This window comes from Suncus etruscus, chromosome 4 (genome assembly GCF_024139225.1).
Source record: "Suncus etruscus isolate mSunEtr1 chromosome 4, mSunEtr1.pri.cur, whole genome shotgun sequence".
Classification (NCBI taxonomy): Eukaryota; Metazoa; Chordata; class Mammalia; order Eulipotyphla; family Soricidae; genus Suncus; species Suncus etruscus.
In genome coordinates this window covers 44015512-44042112 of record NC_064851.1, presented here as the reverse complement: position 1 = coordinate 44042112, position 26601 = coordinate 44015512, and the positions used below count along the sequence as shown (strand labels likewise).

Sequence of the window (26601 nt, the reverse complement as noted above, 5' to 3'; positions counted from 1 at the left end):
AGGGGTTACTCCTGGCTGTCTGCTCAGAAATAGCTCCTGGCAGGCATGGGGGACCATATGGGACACCGGGATTTGAACCAAACACCTTTGGTCCTGGATCGGCTGCTTGCAAGGCAAACGCCACTGTGCTATCTCTCCGGGCCCTCTACATCTCAATAAGTACTCTAGATGTTGTCTTTAAGTGTCCTTTAGTGTGATATTCTTTTTTTTTCTTTTTTTTTCTTTTTGGTTTTTGGGCCACACCCGGCGGTGCTCAGGGGTCACTCCTGGCTATGCGCTCAGAAATTGCTCCTGGCAGGGACACCGGGACACCGGGATTCGAACCAACCACCTTTGGTCCTGGATCGGCTGCTTGCAAGGCAAACGATGCTGTGCTATCTCTCCGGGCCCTTTTTTTTTTTTTTTTTGGTTTTTGGGTCACACCTGGCAGCGCTCATGGGTTACTCCTGTCTCTGTGCTCAGAAATCGCCCCTGGCAGGCTCGGGGGACCATATGGGATGCTGAGATTCGAACCACTGTCCTTCTGCATGCAAGGCAAATGCCCTACCTTCATGCTATCTCTCTGGCCCCTTTTCTTGCTATTTTTAAAGAACCAACTTTGTATAATTAAACAAATTAATTAATTAAATTAGCTTTGTTTATATAATTTTTCTCTATTTTTTATTTTTGCTCTAATCTAGTAGTTCTAGGTTCTGAAGATGGAAGTTAAGTTATTGATTTGAAATAGTAAGATTGATTTAAGGTATATATATATATATATATATATATATATTTAAGATGTCCTTTCCAGTGGTTTTGTTCGTATTTTTTTTGGGCCACACCCATTTGACGCTTGGGTTACTACTGGCTATGTGCTCAGAAATCGCCCCTGGCTTGGGGGGACCATATGGGACGCTGGGGGATCGAACCGCTGTCCGTCCTATGCTAGGGATTGCAAGGCAGATACCTTACTGCTAGTGCCATCTTCCCGGCCCTGTTGTTTGTATTTTTACTTATTTTATTTATTTGCTTTTTTTTTTTTGGGCCACACCCAGTGACGCTCAGTGACTATGCAATCAAATCGCTACTGGCTTGGGGTCCCTATATTTTTATCTCTAAGTTTTAAAAGTTTTATTTAACTTTTTATTTTGGTTTTTGGATCACACCTGGCAGTGCTCAGGGGTCACTCCTGGCTATGCGCTCAGAAATTGCTCCTGGCAGGCTAGAGAGACCATATGGGATGCCGGGATTTGAACCACCATCCTTTTGCATGCAAGGCAAGCTCCCTACCTACATGATGTCTCTCCGACCCCTTATTTTACTTTTTTTTTTTTTTTTTTTTTGTGGTTTTTGGGTCACACCCGGCAGTGCTCAGGGGTTATTCCTGGCTCCAGGCTCAGAAATTGCTCCTGGCAGGCACGGGAGGACCATATATGGGACGCCGGGATTCGAACCGATGACCTCCTGCATGAGAGGCAAACGCCTTACCTCCATGCTATCTCTCCGGCCCTTATTTTACTTTTTTAACTTTAGAATTTAAGGGTTTTTTTTTTTTTTTTTTTTTTTTTTTGATTTTGGGCCACACCCTGTGATGCTAAGGGGCTACTCCTGGCTATGCGTTCAGAAATCGTTCCTGGCTTGGAGGACCATATGGGACGCCCGGGGATTTACCGCTTCACTGCTCTGGCCCCAAGAATTTAAGTTTTAATGTGAACAGTGTTTTTTTTTTTTTCATGATGTCTTTTGGAGTGGGGGATATGATTTGGGCCACCTTTGTGGTACTCAGAGACTACTCTTCATTTTTCATTTAGAATATACTCTTGTCTGTCTTTAGGTAGCGAAAGCAATATGAGAGAGATTGAACCAGAGTTGACTGAAATGTCCTCTTGAAGAACAAGTGTCTTGGGGCTGGAGAGATAGCATGAGATAAGGCATTTGCCTTGCATGCAAGGACGGCGATTTGAATCCCGGCATCCCATATGGTCCTCTGAGCCTGCCAGGAGCAATTTCTGAGTATAGAGCCAGGAGTAACCCCTGAGTGCTGCCGGGTGTGACCCAAAAACCAAAAAAAAAAAAAAAAAAAAAAAAGAAAAGAAAAGGGACAAGTGGCTTCTCTTGTACTATGTTTCTAGCCCATATTTTGTCATTTGTATGGAAAACTTTTTTGTTGTTATTGTTGTTTGGGTCAAACCCAGCGGTGCTCAGGGATTACTCTTGGCTCTGCACTCAGAAATAGCTCACGGCAGGCTCAGGGACCATATGGGATGTCGGGAATCGAACCGAGATCTGTCTACTGCTGTGTTATTGCTCCAGCCCCTAGAAAACTTTTAAATATATGCAGCTCTGCAACAGAGTAGATAATTAGATATCTCTTCTTATTTTTTATTGTTATTTGATTGTTTTGCTGAAAAAATTGTTTTCATTGGTCATACATGGCAGTAAAAAACTACTAATTGGTTAGATAATGGGACAGAACTTTTCAGGCCCAATAAATCTGATCAATTTTTGAGAAGCTCTGTGTGTTAGGCCAAACTTTCAGCACTCCGGAAGTTTATGACTTTTCCCTTCCCTTTCCTTTTTATGCCAGGTTAGCCAGAAGTGAGCATTTAACTCGGGCCTTTTATTGCTCTTCCCTGAGTTTTTGCATAGCTGAGCTCTTGCGTACAAATTTGTGAATACATATGATATCTAGTCTCCAGTTTTTCTTTTTAGATAATTTTGTTAACCGTATCTGGTTAGTGAGTTCATATATGGAACAATTGTCTTTCTACACTTTTACAAAATTTACCAAAATATCTTACGAGCAGTTGTGTTTTTGTTTGTTTTTACAAATTGCTCAGGGAAAAGGATTTTTGCACTGAGTGGTCCTCTGAGTTGTGTCAAATTGTGTAGACTTCGGATGGGGTCTTTCTGAAATTAGCAGACATACCAATAAAAAAGTCTTATGTCAATGGACAGTGAAGGACTTTTGCCCCTGTCAGGCGACTTCTATGCTGCTGGTTTTCACTGGTGTTGGCTTTTGACTTTGAAAGCTATTCCAGGGCAGAGTAGGAGACTAGGAGTAGGACAGTATACAGTGCCTGATAACTCACGGGAGTCTTTTCCCATTTATTGCTTCTTTGAGTTTATGCCCAGGCATTGACTGATCTGAGGTCAATCATTTATTTATTTTTTGGTTTTTGGGCCACACCTGTTGACGCTCAGGGGTTACTCCTGGCTATGCGCTCAGAAATTGCTCCTGGCAAGGCAAGCGCCCTGCCACTGTGCAACCGCTCAGACCTATCTAGATCTTTTAAAAATAAACTAAACCTTATATAATCAAGTTTTGCTTTTATCTACTTAGCATCTTTACTCTTAAATTCATCCATATTGCACATACTATTTGGGATGTTTGCATAAGAATCAGCTCTCTTTTGGGAGAGGAAGCCTCCATACCTGGCAGTACTCAGGATTATCCTGGCTCTACACTTAGGGATCACTCCTAGAGGTGAACATATGTAGTGACCATATTGGAGACCATATGTGGTACCAGGGTTTAAACCTAGATTGACTGTGTATGGCAGGCACCCTACCCACTGTACTCTACGGTCTAAAGCAGTGGTCCTCAAACTATGGCCCGCGGGCCACATATTGTATCTGTTTTGTTTCTTCATTGCAAAATAAGATATATGCAGTGTGCATAAGAATTCGTTCATAAGTTTTGTTTTTACTATAGTCAGACCCTCCAATGGTCTGAGGGACAGTGAATTGGCCCCCTGTTTAAAAAGTTTGAGGATCCCTGATCTAAAGAATCAGTTACCTTGCATAAAGAGTTCACCCCAAATTGCAGTAATTGATTAGTTTCTAGAAACGTTTGGAAAATGGTTATTTTTGCATTATCTTAGTGGATCTTTTTTTCTTTTTTGGTTTTTGGGCCACACCTGGCAGTGCTCAGGGGTTACTCCTGGCATGCTCCGGGGACCATATGGGATGCCGGGATTCGAACTACCGTTGGTCCTTGGTCAGCCGCTTCCCCTACTGCTGTGTTATCTCCGGTCTCTGTCTTAGTGCTTTTTATGAAGAATATTTTCTTTTTTTTTTTTTTGGTTTTTGGGCCACACCCGTTTGACGCTCAGGGGTTACTCCTGGCTATGTGCTCAGAAATCGCCCCTGGCTTGGGGGGACCATATGGGACGCCGGGGGATCGAACCGAGGTCCTTCCTTGGCTAGCGCTTGCAAGGCAGACACCTTACCTCCAGCGCCACCTACCCGGCCCGAAGAATATTTTCTAATGTGCTTTGACATCTGTGCTGATGTCTTACTGTTGAGTTGTGAATGTTCCTTGATGTTTTAGCTGAGCTTTTTGTCATCTTGTAGTTTGTAAATATTTTCCCAGAATCTTTCACTGTTTTGTTAAATCATATTTCAAAGAGAAAGAGATTTTTATTTTGAAGTCAAAATTTTTCTCTTTTATTTATTTATTTATTTATTTATTTATTTATTTATTTATTTATTTATTTATTTATTTATTTATTTATTTATTTTTGGTTTTTGGGCCACACCTGCTGATGCTCAGGGGTTACTGGCTATGCGCTCAGAAATCACTCCTGGTGTGGGGGAACATACGGGACACGGGGGGGGGGCGGAATCAAACTGCGGTCAGTTCTAGGCTAGCACAGGTAAGGCAGACACCTTACTGCTTGCGCCACCGCTCCAGCCCCAAGATCCCTTTATTTTTATTTATTTATTTATTTTGGTTTTTGGGTCACACACGGCGATGCTCAGGGGTTACTCCTGGCTGTCTGCTCAGAAATAGCTTCTAGCAGGCACGGGGGACCATATGGGACACCGGGATTCGAACCAACCACCTTAGGTCCTGGAACGGCTGCTTGCAAGACAAACGCTGCTGTGCTATCTCTCCTGGCCCTGTGTTTAGAATTTTTTAAATAATGAAACCTTATATTTTTTCTGCATTTACCTACTAGCATAAATATTCTTAGATTTATTCGTGTTGCATATGTTATATCCGATCTACTTTAATTTTATAAAGATAAGGGGATTTACTTTTTGCAGGAGAGGGCAGGGCCCACACTTTGTTTTGCTCAGAATTCACTCCTGGAAAGACTCAGGACCATATGTGGTGCCAAAGATTGAATTGGAGTTTACTATGTACAGGGCAATTGCTTTATTCCCTTTACTATACATGCTCTCTAGTACTGGGTTCACATTTATTAAAAAAATTTTTTAGGGCCCGGAGAGATAGCACAGCGGTGTTTGCCTTGCAAGCAGCCGATCCAGGACCAAAGGTGGTTGGTTCAAATCCCGGTGTCCCATATGGTCCCGCATGCCTGCCAGGAGCTATTTCTGAGCAGACAGCCAGGAGTTACCCCTGCGCAACGCCGGGTGTGGCCCAAAAACAAAAACAAAAACAAAAAAAATTTTTTTTAACTCATATCGTAGTTACTGGTGATTGATATTGCTTCTATGATACATTCTTGATGTGGTACTCATGCCTCCTTTGCATGCTCACTAGTTCTGATGCTTGCACACACTTAATTGTGGTGCACCAGGAGATTGCTTTCTTGTGGTTGATGCTATTAGAATCTCAAGTCATATGGGTATGGGAGGGGAGTGCCAGGGAATAGACTTTATCCCAATCCGTAAGGCAGGTGCTTAACTACTGAGCAATTCTCAAGACCCATAATTCATACGATCACCCCCCTCTAGCTCCTGGTTATTACAAATAAAGATGACATTTGTAAGTTTATGTATAAATATATGTTCCCATGTCTTTGAGTAAATACTTGGGAATAGAATGACTTGATTATGTGATTTAATATTTTGAGAAATATCACAAATGTTTTTTCAAAGTATACTACTATATCTTCTTGTATTGAGTGTAGGAGAATTTTTCTTCCTTTAATTGCTTACTATTAGTTCGTGTGGTTGATTTTGCTCTTTTTGACAATTATTATAGTTGTGTAGTGATAGTTCATTGTGACTTTCATTTGCATTTACCTAATTAGAAGTGCTAATGCATTTACCTGTTTTATTGTTTCAGATCTGCCCATTTTGTTTTTTGGTTTTATTGTACTTGCAAATTTAAAAATAGACTGAATATAGATACATTGACATGTAGTGAAATACAAGTATTTGTAATTTTCTTTATGATATAATTGGAGATGTGAGCCTTTTTTTTTTTTTTTTTTTTTTTTTTTTTTTTTTTTTGGGCCACACCCAAAACTGTCTGCTCAGAAATAGCTCCTGGCAGGCACGGGGGACCATATGGGACACTGGGATTCGAACCAACCACCTTTGGTCCTGGATCGGCTGCTTGCAAGGCAAATGCCACTGTGCAATCTCTCCGGGCCTGAGATGTGAGCTTCTAAGGAAACATGTTAAATAAATAATGTTTGTCACCCTAAAAGATTCCTTGGGTCATTTTGTAATTCTTCCCTATTGAACTGCATTCTTGGTTTTTTCTTTCAATCAGCTTTTAGACTATTTTTGCTTTAATTCACTTTTTAAGGCATTATTGAGGCACCTATTGTTGTTTATTAGTTATTGCTGCCCAAATGAAGGAGTTTTCATTCTTGGGTCCAGAGTATATAGTACAGCAGGCAGTGGGGGGGGGGGGCTTGCCTTGTACACTACTGAATTGAACCTGGTTCAATTCCTGGGGTCCCATATGAAAAGTTTTCACTCTTGTCTGAAGAGAACAGACAGTTCTAGCTATGTCTCTATTAGATTAGGGAGGGCAATAATGCCTCCCATTGTTTTGGGTAACTCTTTTCTTGGCTTTAATGTAGTTTTCTCACAGGCTTGTTTTGGTTATCATGCAGCAACATAATCAGTGGTGTTCTTCCTCTACACAATTAGCTTCTATTTAGTACTTTGCCATGCAATTTCTAGTTGTTTCGGCTTCTTCAGACTTCTGGCTTAACTTCTGTACAGGAGACCATCATACTGCCTGCCCAGGGAAAGGTTGGCCCTGGGCGGGCATCTATACTTTATACCAGCAGTAAGTTAAGACCTTTGGAGGCACATCTCACTAATTTTCCTTCGTTTAGGGTGACCTTCAGTGGTGATCTGTGTAATATTTGAGAATTTTACTTTTTTGTTTTGTTTTTATTTTGGTTTGCTTCTCAGGCAAACATCAGATCTAGTCTATTGACTTGTGTTTTTCCTTGATATTTACTTAAAATTGTAAATATAACAACATTGCATTTACTGTCTGATTTACTGTAAATGTTGTAAATAACATTGTATTTACTGTCTGATTACCTTTTTAATCTTTAATTTAGTATTTTGGGCCATACCCACCAGTGCTCAAGGCATACTTTTGGATCTTATTCAGGAATCACTTTTGGTGGGTTTAGGATACCATATTGGATGCTAGGGATCAAACCAGATTCTGTACCTGCAAAGCGAGCACCCTATACATTGTACTTTCTATCTCTCCATACTTTCTATATCTTGTTTTTTCTTGTTGAGGGATACAAATGGTTAGTCCCAAACTCCTGATATTGATAATCATTGGTATTAATTTTTTTTTACGATTGCACTCTGATTTTTTAAAAATTTATTGTGACCAATATGAATTACAAGTCTTCCACAGTTACATTTAAGGTACAAAGTGACAGTGAATTAGGGCCATTCCCACCACCGGTGTTGTCCCCCCTCCACCCCTGTTTCCAGCATGCATTTCATACCTTCCCCCTTTGCTCCCTGGACTGCTATGCACTCTGATTTTTGTCATTGTGGTGATGTTTTGATGTTGCTTATTTTGGGGGGAAACATCTGGAATTGCTTAGGACTTACTTCTGCCTCTGTGCTTTGGGTTCATTCCTTGGCAGTGTTCGGGGGAAACCATATTTGTGTGGTGCCACAGATTGAGCTGGGATCGGTTGCACATACTTTAACCCCAATGTTAGTTTTCTGACCACATTTGTACTTTTAATTAGGTGTCTTTTTAGGCTCCATTTGTATATTTTGACAATACTAAACTTCTCATCATTGGTTTAGGCTATTGTTATACCTGTATTATATGTCATTCAGTGAATGCTGAAAAAGAGACATTGATTCTTAGCTCTCAGTGTCTACATGGTAGTTAAGAAAATATGCACATCGGGGCCGGGCGGTGGCGCTAAAGGTAAGGTGCCTGCCTTGCCTGCGCTGGCCTTGGACGGACCGCGGTTCGATCCCCCGGTGTCCCATATGGTCCCCCAAGCCAGGAGCAACTCTGAGCACATAGCCAGGAGTAACTCCTGAGTGTTACCGGGTGTGGCCCAAAAACCAAAAAAAAAAAAAAAAAAAAAAAAAAAGAAAATATGCACATTGAATTGATGCAGCATTTCATTACTTGCTATAAACTCAAAACACAACTTTATATAGTTGGAAAAATATATAAGACCCAGGGTAGCTGAGCTCTAAATCTTGTCAGAAAACTTTATATTTTAATTTTTAAAATTTTTTTTTGTTTTTTTTGGGCCACACCGGTGACACTCAGGGTTACTCCTGACTATGCGCTTAGAAATTGTTCTTGGTTTGGGGGACCATATATGTGGCCGGGGAATTGAATCACAGTCTGTCTTCAAACATTTTTTTTTTAAGTATTACCAAATTAGAGGAAAACGGTAAGTATAGTTCACATGTAAAAAAGGCATGTATGGAGAAATTAGGAGCTGTTCTTTTTTTTTTTTTTTTTTTTTTTGTGGGTCACACCCGGCAGTGCTCAGAGGTTATTCCTCGCTCCAGGCTCAGAAATTGCTCCTGGCAGGCCCAGGTGACCATATGGGGACTCTGGGATTCCAACCGATGACCTGTATGAAAGGCAGCAAATGCCTTACCTCCAAGCTATCTCTCTGGCCTGTTCTTAATGTTGAAAGGTTTAGTATGGATGAAATAAAGAAGGGAATGGGAAAGTCAAGGTTGGAAATAGAATTGATGGGTAGTTTTAAGTAACTTGAAACATTCTACTGTAAAATAACAGTTAAGGGAAGGATGAGTTAGACACTATAGTTTGAAGGTAAAAATTTTAGAAATCTAGGTTCTAATGCTAGTAATTATGGTGGTACCACTTTATGAGAATAAGGATTTAGAAAAATGGTAACCTGGTTGCTATTCAAGATATTGGGAAGTAGATTTGTAGAGTTCTGTGATAAAGATATAGGACACTTTTAGAATTTGTGTTATAAAAGTAGAGATAGGGCTGGAGAGATAGCACAATGGTGGGGTATTTGCCTTGCACGCAGCTGATCCAGAGTGGATGGTGGTTCAAATGGAGGTAGAGCATTTGCCTTGCATGCAGAAGGAAGGTGGTTCGAATCCCGGCCTCCCATATGATCCCCCGTGCCTGCCAGAAATGATTTCTGAGTGCAGAGCCAAGAGTAACCCCTGAGTGTCACTGGGTGTGACCCAAAAACCAAAAACTGGGGGAGAAAAAAAGAAAGTAGAGATGGGTATTTTGACACAAATTTAATGAAGTGTTTTTTATGTGAGTCAAGTTACACTGAATTAAAAAATATATTGAGGGCCAGAGTGAGAGTACAGTAGGTAAGGGAGTTTGCCTTGCATGTACATTTGTGGCTTTGATCCCCAGCATCTTATATGGTTTCCTTAGCCCACTAGGAATGATTGCTGAGTTCCAAGCCAGGAGTAGCCTCTGAGCATTGCAGGGTGTCCCCCAGAACCCAACTCCCCCCAAAAAGAATAATTGAAATAGGGGGTTATCAGTTTATGCTATCCTTCAGAATAAAAATGCTTGGCATTTAAGTACATAATATTTGCCAATTTGGACCACTATTAGTAAATCATTTTGTGTCCTACTGTATTTTTTGGTGTGCACATAGTAAAGTGTTTTTATTTGGGGGCCTCAGTTCGTGGTGCTCAAGCTTCTATCTGCATGTAGGGATATCTCCTGGCAGTACTCAGTGGACTGCTAAGGGGTGTCAGAGGTTGAATCTGTCAGTGCAAGACAATCACCCTATCCACTACAGCCCACATATAGTAAATTATTAGGTAAACATTGATCAAGAAAATAATTTTATAAACATACAGATTTTTCAAATTGCTACCACTAATTTGAATTGGAATTGAAGCAATTATGAGGACTGGAGTGATAATACAGTGGGAAGGATATTTGCTTTGCTTCCACCTGATCTGATTTTGATCCCTGGCATCCCAGGGTCCCCTGAGTCTGCCAGGAGTGGTTTCTGAGCACCCAGCCAGAGTAATCCCTGAGTGCTCCCAGATGTGGCCCCAAAACCAGACAAAACAAAACAAAAACAGTAATGAATCTTGTAGGAGAAATAGTACGTAATTATAGTTGGCAGTTGTTTCCTGAAAGTTAGGATGATAATGTTTTTGTTTTGATTTGGTTTGGTTTTTAGGCCATACCCTCCTGACTTTGCTCTGAAATCACTTCTGGCAGGCTGGTGGCGGGCCGGGGATCATATGGAATGCTGGGGATCAAACTTGGATTGGCTGCATAGAAGGATACACCCTATCTGCTGTGCTATTGCTCCGGCCTAGGATGATCATGTTTTACTTAGATACATTTTTAGATAGGTAGTATATGAAGAAAATAATAATTGGGGTAGGGGAGGATGTAATGAGAAAAATATTTATTGCAACTTTTGACTTAAAATAGTTTGCCATAAACTTTTTAAATCATATTTAAAGCAAACCTAAATGATGGTCCTTACTGTGTTCTTTCAGGTTTGATTTAATTTTGAATGAGATTGTTCTTGTGGCGAGATGTTAATAAGACAGAATCTAGGTAAGTAACAAACTACTTTTTTTACATGTTTACTGTTTTATAGGAAAACGGGGGTACCTTCAATAGTTGGTTGTTTTCGTTTGTTTGTCTGTTTGTTTCAGGGATTGATGGAATTCAGGGCCTGACATACACAAGGCATGCGGTCCACCACTGAGCCATATTTCTTGCCCTAGAAATCAAGGACTTTTTTTGTTTGTTTGTTTTTTGGGTCACACCCAGTGACGCTCAGGGGTTACCCCTGGCTATGCGCTCCTGGCTTTGGGGACCATATGAGATGTCAAGAGATCGAACCGTGGTCCGTCCTAGGCTAGTGCTGGCAAGGCAGATTCCTTACTGCTCCTCATGACCGTTCTGGCCTCGATCAATGAATTTTTAAAATAAACTTCTGGAATATGAAGAATTGGCTTTTTGATGTAGTTGATTCACTTGATTTGGGAGTAAAAGTACCACTATTAAGTTGTGGATATTCAGTTATCCTTTACTTTTGATCTAGTGACTCAAACTCAGAAATGAAAACAGTAGGAAAATTGGGAGATTACTTTAGTGTTCTCAGGGGGATACCTGAATATTTACTTTTGTGGATTTTCTTTTCCTATGAAGTACTTGCACAGATTATTTAAATTTGCCAGATTCTGACTTGTTTGTGAATGTAATGCTTAGAATTGTAAATTATAGCTTTAATATTTTTTCTGGTGTGTGTCTCTACTTAAGTGAATTGTCTAACACAAGCATTCTCACTTTGTTGCTTTAAGTATGTTGACTTTCAGGAAAATTGAGTTGTGGTCATATACTTTAAATATAAGAAAAGCTTCCTATTAAAAACCTTTTTATTTTATGTTTTAGCGTTCTATTTTATTTTTGTTTTAGCTTTCTATTTTCTATGTTTAAGAAAGTGTTCTAATTTAAATTGTTAAAATGTTGAAAATGTTTATTGTTAAGGGACGATGACATAATATGAAAGTTAAAAATGAATGCTTTGGTAAATTGCTTTTGATGTCGACTTTCTATCTTAACTGGATATTCTAGATGTAAACTTAAATCTAAATTTTTAAAAGCCAAGCATTAAATATAATGTGTGATTAATAATATATTATTAATTAGTAGTTTAGAATTATTTCAAGCATTTTACTTTTATTGCAAATAATTATTTAATAAAAACAATAATTCAATGGAAATTTTATTGCAATCATATAGATTGAAGAGAACTTTTTGTGCTGTTTATTAAGTGCTTCTTGAGCTTTATATTTTTGCTACTAGCTCCTAGAAAATGGGCCCTGCTATGTAGAAAGATTTCATTTCACTTTTTTTGGTTAATAGAATGCTACCTCTCTATTGGAAGTACCATCTTCATATGGTCCTTTTCTATATTTTACAGCATTTACTATAATTCATATTTACCTATATGTCTTATTGAAGTGGAAAAGCTACATTTTTATATTGAAGATATTTTATTTATAAGTTGAATGTTTAATACCTATAAGAACCTTCATTCTGATTTCATTTGGGTAAATACTGCTTAGTGAATCACACTGGGTTAATACAGTCTGATCTTGTTCCACGATACTGTTAATTTATCTGTTTTATTAAACTATAATTTGTAATTTGATTTTATAGTGTATATATACCTCACTTGGACCCACCACCAAGTTCTAATTCAATCATACCATGGAAGTACCCTATCTACTCATTTCTCTCACCCTCTTCTTTCCTTTCACCACGTTTTTCAGAGACAAAGTGTTTTTCAGTTAATTTGCTTTGATGGTTTTTATTCAGCATGTGAATGAAATTATCTAGGGCCTTTTACTTTTTCACTTCACTTAGTTTTATCTGTTACAAAAGGCAAATTTGATATTTTTAAAGAGTGGCATAGTAATCTTTTGAGTGTATTTTCTCCCTTTATTGATTTTGGTCATCTGTTAATGGACTTTTAGGATGATTCTATTCTGACTCTTGTAAAATAATTCCACTACCTACCCTGAACATAGGGTCACAAATGTATTTCTCTCTTCCCCAACTTTCTAGGAACATCATAATCTGTTAACAACTCATTGTTTAAGAAGCTAGGATCTAGATTGAAAAACTTTGATTAGTGGGGAATAGGAGTGGGGATTCCCAAGTAGTTCTCAGGAAGCCCAAGGGCTTAGGGGATGGTATTGCTTAGGAGGAAATTATGTGAGGGGACTGACTAGGTCACCACATGTGATTTAACACCTGTACTCTGTGACCATTGCAAGTATACTCTTGAATTAATGTATTCATATCCTGATAAATTCCTTGGAGTGGTATTGCTGGTATTATAAGCCTCTTCTAATCAGCTACTTTAATCTATTGTTCTTGTTCACTTATTTGGGAGACAAGACTTGCAAATTTTAAAGTAGGAAGAGGAATTTGATGTCTGATTTACACTAAACCAGGCTATCTACACTGTGCCATGTCAGTCTGCCCTTTTAGTGTAAGAAGCTCTCTGGAGTCCTGAAAAATCTCTAATCTTTGCACTATCTTCTCTGAAAGTGTTAGGGAAAGACTTAATTTGCTTTCCACTGTCTTCTAATACCACTGTTTCCCACCATAGTGCTCAGTATAGCATAAGATAGCCATACGATACTGCTTTTCTCTATGGAAGAACTTCCTGGAGCTCAGGGGATTGAGTATCCTTTAAGTCCTAACCCTTTCCCTGCATAGATTGTGATCTGTACAGTTGAGATTTTCTCTGTCCCTAACTGCAATTCACCTTTTTGCTGTTGAGACTTAAGTATTCAAAAGGAGATTCTACTTATCAGTGACTCTATAGTGTTGGTCTTCAGAACCACAGTATTCAGTTTGGCTATGTTATTCTTTCCTGCTTCGTACAGGGGCTCTGGAGTCCGGGAGATTGGTGTTTCCCTCAGAGTTCATGTTGCATGACTTTTTCTTTTGTTGAATCTCCTATTTCCTCCCCCAACACAATGACCACTCATTTAAAAAAAAAAAGGCAGATACTTGAATTAATTAAATGTACTCTATAGTTGCATGAGATTTATAAGTTAGTTTTTGGTTATATTTAAAGGATTTTTCTTTAACACAGTCTATTCTGCCATATTTTATGAGCGTCCTCCCTTTTTCCAATATTGAATAATATCTATTATGACAATACTACATGTTTTTTGTTGTGGAGTTTCCAATCTGTATGCTCTGGGGAGCACTCACAGTGATTCTGTATTTCAGCATATGATTACTTCAGATTTTATGCCAAAAATATGTGGGGCAACCTTCATGTGAAGCTATTTTGGTTTTAAGGTCACACCAAAGTATGCTTAGGACCTACGCCTGGCTTTGGTCTATGAGTTATCCCTGACAGTATTTGGGAAACATGCAGGACAAGAATCCAACTGGTTGACCTTGTGCAAGGCAAGCACTTAACCTTTGTACTCTCTCTTCAGCTCCTATGTGAAGCTGTGTTTTTCTTTGTTTTTAATTTGTTTGTTTTTAATTGTAGGGCCAAAGAGATAGTACATTGGGTAGGGTGTTTGCCTTGCATGTGGTCAGTTGAACTTGGGTTCAATCCCCAGCACCCCACAGAGTCCCCCAAGACCTCTAGGAGTTCAGAGCCAAGAGTGTGCCTTAAGCTTCACTGGGTTTGGCCCCAAAACAAACCAAAAAAATTTGCCAATATTTCTTAAACCTAATTTATTACTAAACTCTTTGTTGGAAGATGAACAAAATACTTGTGATTGTGTGTTAAAGACCTCTAGTCCACTTGACACACACACATATTTTTTCTTTTTTTTTTTTTTTTTTTTTGGTTGTTTGGGCCACACCCGTTTGACGCTCAGGGGTTGTTACTCCTAGCTATGCACTCAGAAAGCGCCCCTGGCTTGGGGGGACCATATGGGATGCCGGGGGATCGAACCGTGGTCCTTCCTTGGCTAGCGCTTGCAAGGCAGACACCTTACCTCTAGCGCCACCTTCCCGGCCCCCATATTTTTTCTTTACATTTTTTTTTTAATTTAAAGTTTGACTGCTTTTTCTCTTTTTCTTGTTTTTGGGCACACCCACTAATGCTTGGTGAATTCTTCAGGGAAATTATATACTTTTAAGCAATGTTTTCTTCTTGAAAATGAAGTAAGCATGTAATATCTATCCTTCTGTTAGCTCTAATGTAAACATTACTATCATTTCTCATTCTCTCTGGTATTCATATATAAACTCAGTGAATCTTTTAGTACAGTAGTAGTGTTAAGGGGCATAGAACAGAGGAATTGGCTCAGTGTTACCAAGAAAGTAAGAAGTTTCCTATGTACATGCTAGACGAATTGATGAAAGCTTACCATCTTTTCATTATAATTAGCTAGCTAGCAACTTTTGCTATTATTGTCATTCTCCATTGCACAGTTCTTCTATGACACAGAATCCATCTGGGACTTGTCTTCAACTTGATTATAAAAAGGTTATGTTTCATTTGCAACATCTCATAGGATGTACTGTAGCCATTGGTACTCATTTTGTTGATGTACATAAGCATTTTGTCAGTTTGAGGAAACTTGCATATTTTAAGCACTTTAATAACATGTCTAGGAAGATTCTTGGGTTTTAGTTTGTCTCACCTGTGAAGTTTTTTATTCACTAAAAGTTCTTTCTGGAATCCTGTTTTTATGTACTATTCACAAACATATCAGCTTAAATCTCACAGAATTAAATTCACTCACATGGAAATGCTTTACACATTAATGTATAGTTTTAGCAGACGTGTGGTTTAATTGGCATTGGAAGATGCAAGTCTTAATATACCATTACATAACTTCCAGCAACTTTGTCTGCTGTAAGTGAAATCTCTCTTTGCATGCCCAGCTCTTCATTGGATTCACATTGCTATCAGTATGATAGTATCATACAAAACAAACTATGAAAATCAACTTTTAGAGTTAAATATATTAACTTTGGGCATGACCTGAGAATTCTAGGCTTGCAGCTTATAGTATGCAATCTACAAATGCAGGTCCATATGTTCCTGGTGAATAAATTTGCTAGTCTTCTATAAAGCAATGTGACGAACAGTATTTATACCATGTGACAGTTATGTAAGGAAAGGTTATAAACCAAGTTTTGGGTATAAAAACCAGTATGATTATGTAGTAAAATATTGTATATAACAGCCAGGTTTAGAGAGTTTAATATTGCTACCAGGACCACCTTGACTGGTTAAAACAAGGTCATGGATTCCTGAGCTGTTTACCTATCTGTTCCATTACCACAAATATATATTCTTTTACATATATCAGGATTCTCCCAAATTTGACTGCATTTGCTAACCTGCTACGCTTCTTGTTTCCCTTCATTGCCATGAAAGCCCCCACCTCCCACCTTGATTGGAGTTTCCACAGTAAATTATAAGCTGTAAATCATGGTTTAGGATGTGGCACCATAGGTTTTTCAGAATTTCTACAATAATATGCATAAGCTAAGTATGATATTTCATATTACAAGTTTTAGCCTTATTAAATATATGTTGCCACTTGTCTATCATTCTTTAGTTGTCTGTATCTTCCTCTTGTTACCATACTCTTCCTGCAGTACTGTGTAGTTCAAGCTTCTTCTTGTCCTTTGAAGACTTTGCATTAATTTTTTTACTCTACTAGCCAGAGGGATGCAGTCCCAATGTAGCATTAACAGTTATTTTGGGTAAAGAACTAAATCACCCTCAAATCTCTTTTAGATACTTCACTAGTTCAGACCGCCTTGACAAAGTCTGTCACTATTGATTTTGATTGTTGTTTCCAAATGAAGTTAATACTCAATATATTAGGAAAATCTGAGTGTTTGGTACAAATAGCATTCTCTTTGAGTATGTACTAGTTTAAAGATCCTAAAAATACTTTAGACGACTATAAATGGATGATTGGTTGGTCACATATTCAAGAAATGAAGAAAATGTCTCCTTAAAAAATAAAGAAAAGGCCCGGAGAGATAGCACAGCGGCGTTTGTCTTGCAAGCAGCCGATCCAGGACCTAAGGTGGTTGGTTCGAATCCCGGTGTCCCCCGTGCCTGCCAGGAGCTATTTCTGAGCAGATAGCCAGGAGTAACCCCTGAGCACCGCTGGGTGTGATCCAAAAACCAAAAACCAAAAGAAAAGAAAAGAAAATGTTTCCTTAGTTTCTTGAGTGTAAAAACTGGAGGTGGGAAAAGAAATTAAGTCATAGTCTGGACAATTCCTAGTTTTTAAAAAGGTTGCTATTTCCTGAAAAATGTTTATATTTTTGAACATTGTAGATATGAAATACATATTTTAAAAAGAAAACTTTAAATATGCCTTTTAAACTTATTCTGGTTTTCACCTTCTAAACATTTGAAATTTTATTGTGTTGTTGGCTGCTGTAGTTTCATGGGGGATTTTTATGCCTGATGTTTGCTGTTAGCGAAGTCCAAAAAGGCCAGGTTCTTTAGCACTGGGACCAATTTGTTGCTTTTTCACTCTTTAGTTTCTACCATGCAGGTTCAATATAGAGTTGGACATTGACCCCCATCTCATGCTGTTTACTAAAAGGATTTTCTTAGAAACTTGGTTTCTGTTTTATTTTATTCTTTTTTTTTTTTTGGTGGGAGGGTCACCCCCAGCTTTGTTCAGGGTTTGGTTCTGCACTTAGTGATTATTCCTGTGAAGCTTGGGGACCAGATGGGATGCCAGGGATCAAGCCCTGGTTGGCCACATACAAAGCAAGCACCCTACACACTTCACTATTACTCCAACTCCTGTTTCTGTCTTATAGGACTCATGAAGGATCCTATATAGTAGTATGGTAGGAGAGCCAGGGCCTTTTTCCTGAAGAGTAGGGCGAGCACTAGAATTATACTCAGTGTTTGTTATTCAAGGGTAGAAGGGAATGTAGGTGAAGGGTCTCAACACTACATATGCCAGACATATGCTCTACCACTTGAACTGTTCCCTAGCTCTAGATGCAGATTGTTTGGGGTTGTTGTTTTTGGGTCACACCCAGCAACACTCTGGCTACTCCTGGCTCTGTGTTCAGAAATTGCTCCTGGCAGGCTCGGATGCTGGGATTTGAACCACCGTCTGTCCTGGATTGGTTGCATTCAAGGTAAAATAGCCCGACCACTGTGCTCTCTATCTCTCCAGCCCCAATTCTGTTTTGATTGGGAGGCAGAGGAATTGGACCTCATTTGGCAGTTTTCAGGGACTGCTTCTGGCTCAGGGCTCAGGATTTGAGAGGATTGTGGCCACTGCTGCTGCATGCAAGGCAAGTACCTCCTGTACTATCTCTCTAGCCAAGACACAGATTCATATTATCTGATACTTTTGTTTTCATGCTGGATGTGAAATGTGTATTTATTTTTCATTAACACTTAATGATAATGGAATTTATTAAAATTCCACCGGAGAACATATAATTTAAAATTACTGTTGTATTTTAGGTGTTATATTTTATTATTACTGAATAACCAGAGTTTGCCTCCTTTATTTCTTCATATTGTTTATTCAGGATAAATATTTTCACATGAAATTTTTATCTTTCATTACAACTGGGTATAATCTGTAAATTAAAAGTAAAGTGTGTAAACTGCCATTAAGTTATTTAAGTCTGCACTAATAAAGAGTTGGCTCAACTTTAGCATTATAAACTGTATGTGTGTACATGCATGCACAGCTGCCAAAATCTATTTTTTAAATATTTTACAACTTCTTACTGAATGGGAGGAAATTAGTGTACCTACATCAGATAAGGTACTAATATCCAAGTTCTTTATAAAGCACTCACAGAGTTCAAAAGCATAAAAAAAACCTCAATAACCCTATAATCAGAAACTGGGAGGGGAGGTGAACTTTTCTCTTTGAAGAAAACAGAAGGACAAGCCAGTAGGCATATGAAAAAGTGGTTCATCATTTATTATTAGGGAAATGAAATCAAAACAACAATGAAATGGTATTTGAACTACTAGAAGAGTATTAAAAACTTGGAAAATGTTAAAGGAACGTGGTGAAAGGAACTTCATTCACTGTTGGTGGGAATGTTTGGTTCAGCCTCAATAGAAAACAATATGGAGATTTCCCAAAAATACGAATAGTTTCCATATGACCCAGTGATTCCACTCAGCATATATCCCCAACATACATAATATTAGTTCAAAGACATAATATCTTTTCAAAGATATGAAATATATTTATCTGCTAAACATATAATATATATGCACATGTGATATATTTCTTGCATATATCTTTCATAAGCTAGGTAAGATCAAAATATACCTATGATCATTGTAGTTCTAAATACAATATCCAGGACATGGAAACAACCCAGTGTTCAAAGACAGATGAATGGATTAAAAGCATTTTTGTTTTTTGCACAAGTTTCATATACTTTGACATATAATAAGAGTATCAAAATAATATAAAGGGCTTTGATATTTTCCTAGTCCTTAAATTTGTTAATAATTCTACTAATGCTTTATTTATATTCTCTGTACCAGATGCTATCTATATGTGTGCATATATAGTATGTATTGTAATTTTTCTTTGAGTAACCTGCAGACATGTTCATTTACCTGTAAATATTCCATTATATTCCAAGGAATAAGAATTTTTGTTTTATATAATTTTGTACAAATAATAAAAATCAGTAAATGTAGTATTAACGTGTTAGCTGTTTCTTAATTTACTTTAAAACATCAGTTGTTGGGCCCGGAGAGATAGCACAGCGGCGTTTGCCTTGCAAGCAGCCGATCCAGGACCAGAGGTGGTTGGTTCGAATCCCGGTGTCCCATATGGTCCCCCGTGCCTGCCAGGAGCTATTTCTGAGCAGACAGCCAGGAGTGGCCCCTGAGCACTGCCGGGTGTGGCCCAAAAACCAAAAAAAAAAAAAAACCGCAGTTGTTTTGTTAAATGTCCTTTATGCCATCTTTTCTCTGGGTGCTTTTGAGCCAGACTGACTGACTTTTTATTTTGATACAGTTGTAGTGGCAATTATAAGTACAATTTCTTGTTCTCATTAGCTAAAGGGAATATATTGCAAAGACAAAAAAAAGCACTCAATAAAAATGAAACAAAGGGGCCTGAGTGGTGGCGCTAGAGGTAAGGTATCTGCCTTGTAAGCACTAGCCTAAGATAGACCGTGGTTCCATCCCCCGGCGTCTCATATGGCCCCCCCAAGCCAGGAGCGATTTCTGAGCACATAGCCAGGAGTAACCTGAGTGTCAAACGGGTGTGACCCCAAAAAAAAACAGTAAAACAAATAAAAAACCCGAAAACAAAACAAAAAACAAAAACAAAAAACAACAAAATCACCCTATGTACCAACAAAACTGTTACACCAAGGATAATATATTACAGACAAGTTATTAAATATTTCCTCATAAGAATTCTTAAAGATAACTTTTTGTAGTCAACCTAGTTTTCTCTTCACAACTTCTCAATCTTTATAACCAATAATTTACTTACCATTTCAATGGGAAGCATTTTATATCATCTTTTTGGGTGCTGACTTTTTTTTTAAATCAGCAGTTATTTCAGAGTTCATCTATATTGGTGTGAATTGGTGACTTACGCAATTTTCTCTAACAGAATTAGTATTCTATGCTGTAGTAATGTTTAATTCTTCATCCTTTGAATGACATTTTTTTGTTTGTTTTGTTGTTTTTTCCCCTCGATTTTGAGTCTCTTGTTTTTACTATAATACCTTTTTTTTGGGGGAGCCACACCCAGCAGTGCTCAGTGGTTACTCCTTGCAGTGCTAGGGAGACCATACATAGATACCAGGGAATCAAACCTGGAACCTGGGTCAGTCATGTGCAAGGAAAATGCCCTTCCTATTGTGCTATCGCTCCATCCCTAAACTAATTTTCTTTATCCTCTTTAGAACAATTCAAGATCATTATGAACAAATGCTACCAAATTGTTTATTTTGGAATTAAAAGACAATAGTAGATTATTTGCATATTGATTTATTACAGAAGATGCAGATCAGCAGTTAGGTGGAAGCGATGTATAAAATATTCATTGCAGGGGCCGGAGAGATAGCACAGTGACGGTTGCCTTGCAAGCAGCCGATCTAGGACCTAAGGTGGTTGGTTCGAATCCCGGTGTTCCATATGGTCCCCCGCGCCTGCCAGGAGCTATTTCTGATCAGATAGCCAAGAGTAATCCCTGCGCACTGCCGGGTATGGCCCCCAAACCAAAAATATATATATATATTCATTGCGCATAAACTATTACCATCCTTCAGGCACACTTCTTCAGATCTTCACATTTTACTAGACTAGAAGTTCCTAGGAACTTCTTAGAAATATTTTAAAGATTATCTTTATTTGGGATGCTTGGGAATAAAGATTATTACCATATGTGTACAAGTTTTTGTATAATCATCAATTTTCATTTCTATGGAATAAATGCCCATTATGTATTCTGCTGTATTGTATCTTGGTTGAATGCTTTTGTTTTGTTGAAAATGGACAAATAATTTTTTTTCCCTTAATAATATATGAAGACAAAGATGCAAAGAAAGGACAAGGTGAAGTTACAGTGGGAAGACAATCACCATAAACAGAATTCTCAAAAGAATTGCTGACACCTTAATTTTGAATTTTCAGCCAAAAAAAGTACATTAAGAAAACTAAAACACATGTACAATTACTTTGTCCCTTAAGCCCCCAGATTGTAGTACATTATAACATTTCTTAGCAGTACAGAAAGAAGCAATCTAAAGCCACAAAATATATGTAACTCCTTTACCATTAAAAGCTATAGTATTGTTGACACAGTTGATCATAATACATTATTTCATTAAGGATGAGTCAAATGAGCACAGCAAAGATGGTGTTAGAGTGGCAATTGTTTGCATAGGTCCAGCAAAATATAGGGGACATGGAAAGGAAAAGCCTTGGCCTAATACCAGGAGACCTTACCCCTGAAGTTTTCTGGCATAAGATGAACTCTAGGCTCCAGGCATACTAGGTTGTCCAACCCAAGTCATTCTCTGTAGTTCCAATACACTTTTATTTTTCACACAGTCACTGTTGTTTGTGTCAGGTTTCTGTAGCTAGGGATCCTGGAATATGTCTATATCCTACGTCAGGGGTCTCAAACTCAATTTACCTGGAGGCCGCAGGAGGCAAAGTCGGGGTGAGGCAGGGCCGCATAAGGGATTTCGTTTACCAAATATTCGCAATAAAAAATCGCATTAGTAAGAAAAAAAAATCGCATACCCTGAACTTCTGGAACTGCTCGGGATATGCGAATGTTTAATGCGATTTTTTGTACTAATGCGATTTTTATTGCGATTATTTGGTAAGCAAATAATCTCGAATACTGCGATATTTGAAGGCCTGCCGCGGGTACACAATGTTGTGCAGAGGGCCGCAAGTTTGAGACCCCTGTCCTACATCAAAGTCAGGATGATACAGAACCTCCTTTAGTTTCCCCTCACAACTATAGGTTGGTGCAGAGAGCTCGGTCCTGAAAGCAGGTTGTTGTTTTCATTAAGTACTCTGGGTGTCAAGGGAAGTCTCTGTTGAATAGGTTTATACCAGAGCAGTGGTAGGGTCTTCCCTGATAGAGGATTGCTTTCAGGTGATGTTGTATTACAACCATGGTTGTTTTGTAGATGGCATCTCTGGTTCAGGGGTAAATGGACAATGCCTGTTCTTCTGAGGCCTGAGCCAGGCCTTTATGACAATGTTCAGGGTGTAAGGTCCCACTGCATTACATGATTTGTGTGTTCCCATCTCTATTAGATAACATGTTTGTATATATAGTAATTTTCCATTTTAATGTGCCTATGCAAAGGAAGAACAATGCCACATGGGGTGATTGGTGCTTATGGAGATGCTAGAACAAGTCCAACAATCCCCTTGACTTGATTCTAACATAAACTTTGTTTTGTTTTGTTTTTGGTTTGAATTGGTGCAGCATTTCATTACTTGCTATAAACTCGAAAAACAAAACTTTAAATAGTTGGAAAAAATATAAGGGACACAGGTTAGCTGAGCTCTAAATCTTGTCAGAAAATTTTATTTTTTAATTTTTTAAAATTTTTTTGTTTTTTGGGCCACACCCGGTGACACTCAGGGTTACTCCTGGCTATGCGCTTAGAAGTTGTTCTTGGCTTGGGGAACCATATGTGTGGCCCGGGGGGCTTGAACCACGGTCTGTCTTCAAGCATTTTTTTTAAGTATTACCAAATTAGAGGAAGACGGTAAGTTTAGTTCACATGTAAAAAAGGCATGTATGGAGAAATTAAGGGCTGTTCTTTTTCGAACCAATGACCATGCAGGGGTCTTCAAACTATGGCCCACGGGCCACATATTGTATTTGTTCCTGTTTTGTTTCTTCACTTCAAAATAAGATAGCTTCAGTGTGCAGAGGAATTTGTTCATAGTTTTTGTTTTTACTATAGTCCGCCCGCCAACGATCTGAGGGACAGTTAACTGGCCCCTGTTAAAAAGTTTGAGGACCACTGCATGAAAGACAAACTTCTTACCTCCATGCTATCTCTCCGGCCCCATTCTAACATAAACTTTAAATGGAGGGACACTTCTACAGACTTTCTTATTAAACAGATAACAAAGAGAGGGACAGACAAAACAAATATATAGAGGGGAAATTTTGAAACAGTTGGGTGGGGTGTTAAAAATTCAGTGAACCACTTTGGTCAGTGATTTGACCTGTATGGCATTGAAGGCAAAATGGGTAAATGGGGGGAATTAATAGTTGGGACTGAGGCAGTAAAGGACTAGAAATGAGCTTTATAGAGCAGTGCCAAGGGCACAATATAAGATAGATATTATGCATATGTAAAATATATGCATGAAATACTATCAAAAATATATATTGTATGGGCAGGGACACTAGCCCCTGTGTGGTTTTTAAATTGGAGACCAGGGAGAAAAAGTTTGCCAGTGACTGCCCCAACACAAACCAGTGCAACATCTGCCCTCCCGACTCCGCATGCCCCTCCCACCTAGGGTGTGTGGGTGTAAAGCCTGAGGACCCCTATAGAGTCCACCTGCACCCACTTGTGGCCACCTGGGCCAGTACCCAGGGAAGGACTGGAGTCCAGCACCCTCCAAGCTAGGGAGAAGGCCTATGACCTGAGGCCTCCCCAAAACCCTATACCTGGTAAGAGCTGGCCTCCCGATAAATAATTTCAATCAGTTAGATGAGTGATTTGGTTTCTCCACATCTTTGCTTCATTATTCCTTCTGAAATACAGGGAGTGATATCGTATTGTGTTTTTACTTTGCTAATAAAGTTTGATTTTGTTTGTTTGTTTTGTTTTGGGGTCACACCTGGCAGCACTCAGGGATTACTCCTGGCAGGCTGGGGGCGGGAGTGTGTGGTGGGGGGGACCATATAGAATTTGGGGATTCGAACCACCCTCCTTTAGCATGCAAATGTCTCTGGCCCATCAGTACTTTTTATTCATTATTGTCTCTAAGTAATTGAAAGGTGAGATAGCTTTGCATCTCTATAAACACTCCAGATGGTGTCTTTAAGTGTCCTTTAGTGTGATACTCTTTTTTTTTTTTTTTTTTTTTTTGGTTTTTAGTTTTTGAGTCATACCCAGCAGTGCTCAGGGGTTCCTCCTTGCTCTACACTCAGAAATTGCTCCTGGCAGGCTCGGGGGACCATATGGGATGCCGGGATTCGAACTACCGTCCTTCAGCATGCAAGGGAAATGCCCTACTTCCGTGCTATCTCTCCTGCTCCCAAAGTTTGGTATTTTTTTGTTTGTTTTGGTTTGTTTTGTTTTTATTTTTTTGAGTCACACCCGGCAGCGCTCAGGGGTTACCCCTGGCTGTATGCTCAGAAATCACGCCTGGCAGGCTCTGGGGACCATTTGGGATGCTGGGATTTGAACCATCGTCCTTCTGCGTCCAAGGCAAATGCCTTACTGCTGTGCTATCTCTCCGGCCCCTGATATTTTTTGTACATTATCATTTACAGTTTATCTTTTAGACGAAATGTATATTCCTGTCTTTTGCCTATTTCATAATGGATTATTTGGATACATTTTTGTTTGTGTGGGAACCATATCTGGCAGTGAGCTATCACTCCTGGCAGGGTTATTAGGAATCAAACCCTGTTAGATACTTGCAAGGCAAAATCACACAAACAATTTCTTGTTTTGCTGTTACTCTGGCCCTATATATTTTTTATTGATATTTATTTTGTTAATTATTTTTGAGTTTGAATTTTCTCTTTGGTAAATAAATAAAATAAAAAAGGTTAACAGAATCATGTTTCATGTATACATATGTATGTTTCACATATATATTTGGAATTAAGTTGTAAGAAGTAAAGCTTAAATTCTAAATGTTATAATTTAAATTAAAACATAGATCAAAAGGCTATCCCAGTTCAACCTCCAGCAACACAGATGGCCTCCCAAGTCTACCCAGGAGTGATCCCTAAGCACTGCTGGATGTGACACAAAACACACAATTTTTTTTTAGGTTTTAGTTTAGTTATTAGACCTTTGCCAAACACCTGTTTTAAATTCTTTATCCCAGTTGTGGGGGCTTTTGTTTTTGTTTTTGTTTTATTACCAGAGACTTGCAGATACAAGTGAAATTTGATGGCTTTTAGTCATCATTGTTTTTCTATTTTTGAATTGAACTTGTAATGCAGTCCCAATTAACTTTATTTTTAAAATAATTTTTATTTTGACCAAAGTGGATTACAAATCTTTCACAGTAATATTTTAGGTACATAGTGACATTGAATCAGGGGCATTTCCACCACCAATGTTGTGTTCCCTCCAGCCCTGTTCTCAGCTTGCATCTCATATTGCCCCTCCTTTGTACCCCCGCCCCCGGTATAAGTGGGCCCATCTGTGTCTAGCTTGTTGTAGATTGGGTATCGATTCTGTTGTAGTTGGCTTTGGGTTTGGTGTTTAAGTCTGATCATTTTTTATTTCTACTCAATGTTCATATGACTGCTTGGTCTTGGTACCCTCCATTATTTCTCCCTCAATTTGTGAGGCAGAACAAGAGGTTCAAGTTCTATTAGAAGGAAAGAAAAAAGGGGGGAGGCAAAAATCAAATAAGCAGCCCAAATTAATTTTATATTAAGTTGCAAGATTTAAGACTTCTTCACCCTCCTACAGATGCTTAGTTGCTCTAGTACCATTTTATTATTTTATTTTATTTTATTTTTTTGGTTTTTGGGCCACACCCGGTGACGCTCAGGGGTTACTCCTGGCTATGCGCTCAGAAGTCCCTCCTGGCTTGGGGGACCATATGGGACACCGGGGGATCGAACCGCAGTCCGTCCAAGGCTAGCGCAGGCAAGGCAGGCACCTTACCTCTAGCGCCACCACCTTGCTCCTCTAGTACCATTTTATTATAAGACTCCTTTATTGAACTGTTTTTGATTCCTTGTCAAAAGTCAGTTGGGTGTATCTGTGAGTGTATTTCCAGATTTCCTATTTTATTTCTTTGATCTCTATGTATTATGATACTCTGTTGACTGCTGCATTTATATATTAAGATGTAATTATGGTACATTATTTTAGCTATCTTAAGACTTAGTTTAAAGTAAATGTGGTTTTTTTTACCAGTCTTTCCAGAGATTTAAAATATATATTAAATCCTATAATTTTATTTAAAAAGAAATCTTCAGGTTGTCTAATTGTTTATCTTTTCATTTAAGTATTTGGCTTTTTTCTTGATTTATAATTTCAATATAATATATATAATATATTCAAGGATTCCTTGAATCATATTTTAAAGTTTGTAGAAAGTTTTTTTTTAAATAATAAGTTTTAATAAAAATATCAAAGCTTTTCAATGAAACTTCTTCCAACAAATGGATATTAACACACATAAACACGCAAAAGCGAATCTTGACTCTAAACTTGCAGTTTGAAGCAGTTGT

At 38.5% G+C, this 26601-nt stretch overlaps 1 protein-coding gene across 4 annotated transcripts in view; it reads left to right on the top strand.

Annotated features, from left to right (window-relative positions):
- Window positions 1-26601, top strand: part of ZNF644 (zinc finger protein 644) — a 94447-nt gene that overhangs the window by 15658 nt on the left and 52188 nt on the right. For 2 of the 4 annotated variants that reach the window (XM_049772186.1, XM_049772185.1), the window contains exon 2: window positions 10678-10738. In XM_049772186.1, coding sequence (XP_049628143.1) covers window positions 10717-10738 — 22 coding nt within the window. In that variant the 5' untranslated portion in view covers window positions 10678-10716. Of the gene's footprint in view, window positions 1-10483; window positions 10739-26601 lie in introns of those variants that run through there. The other 2 variants (XM_049772187.1, XM_049772184.1) reach the window with 1 other exon arrangement.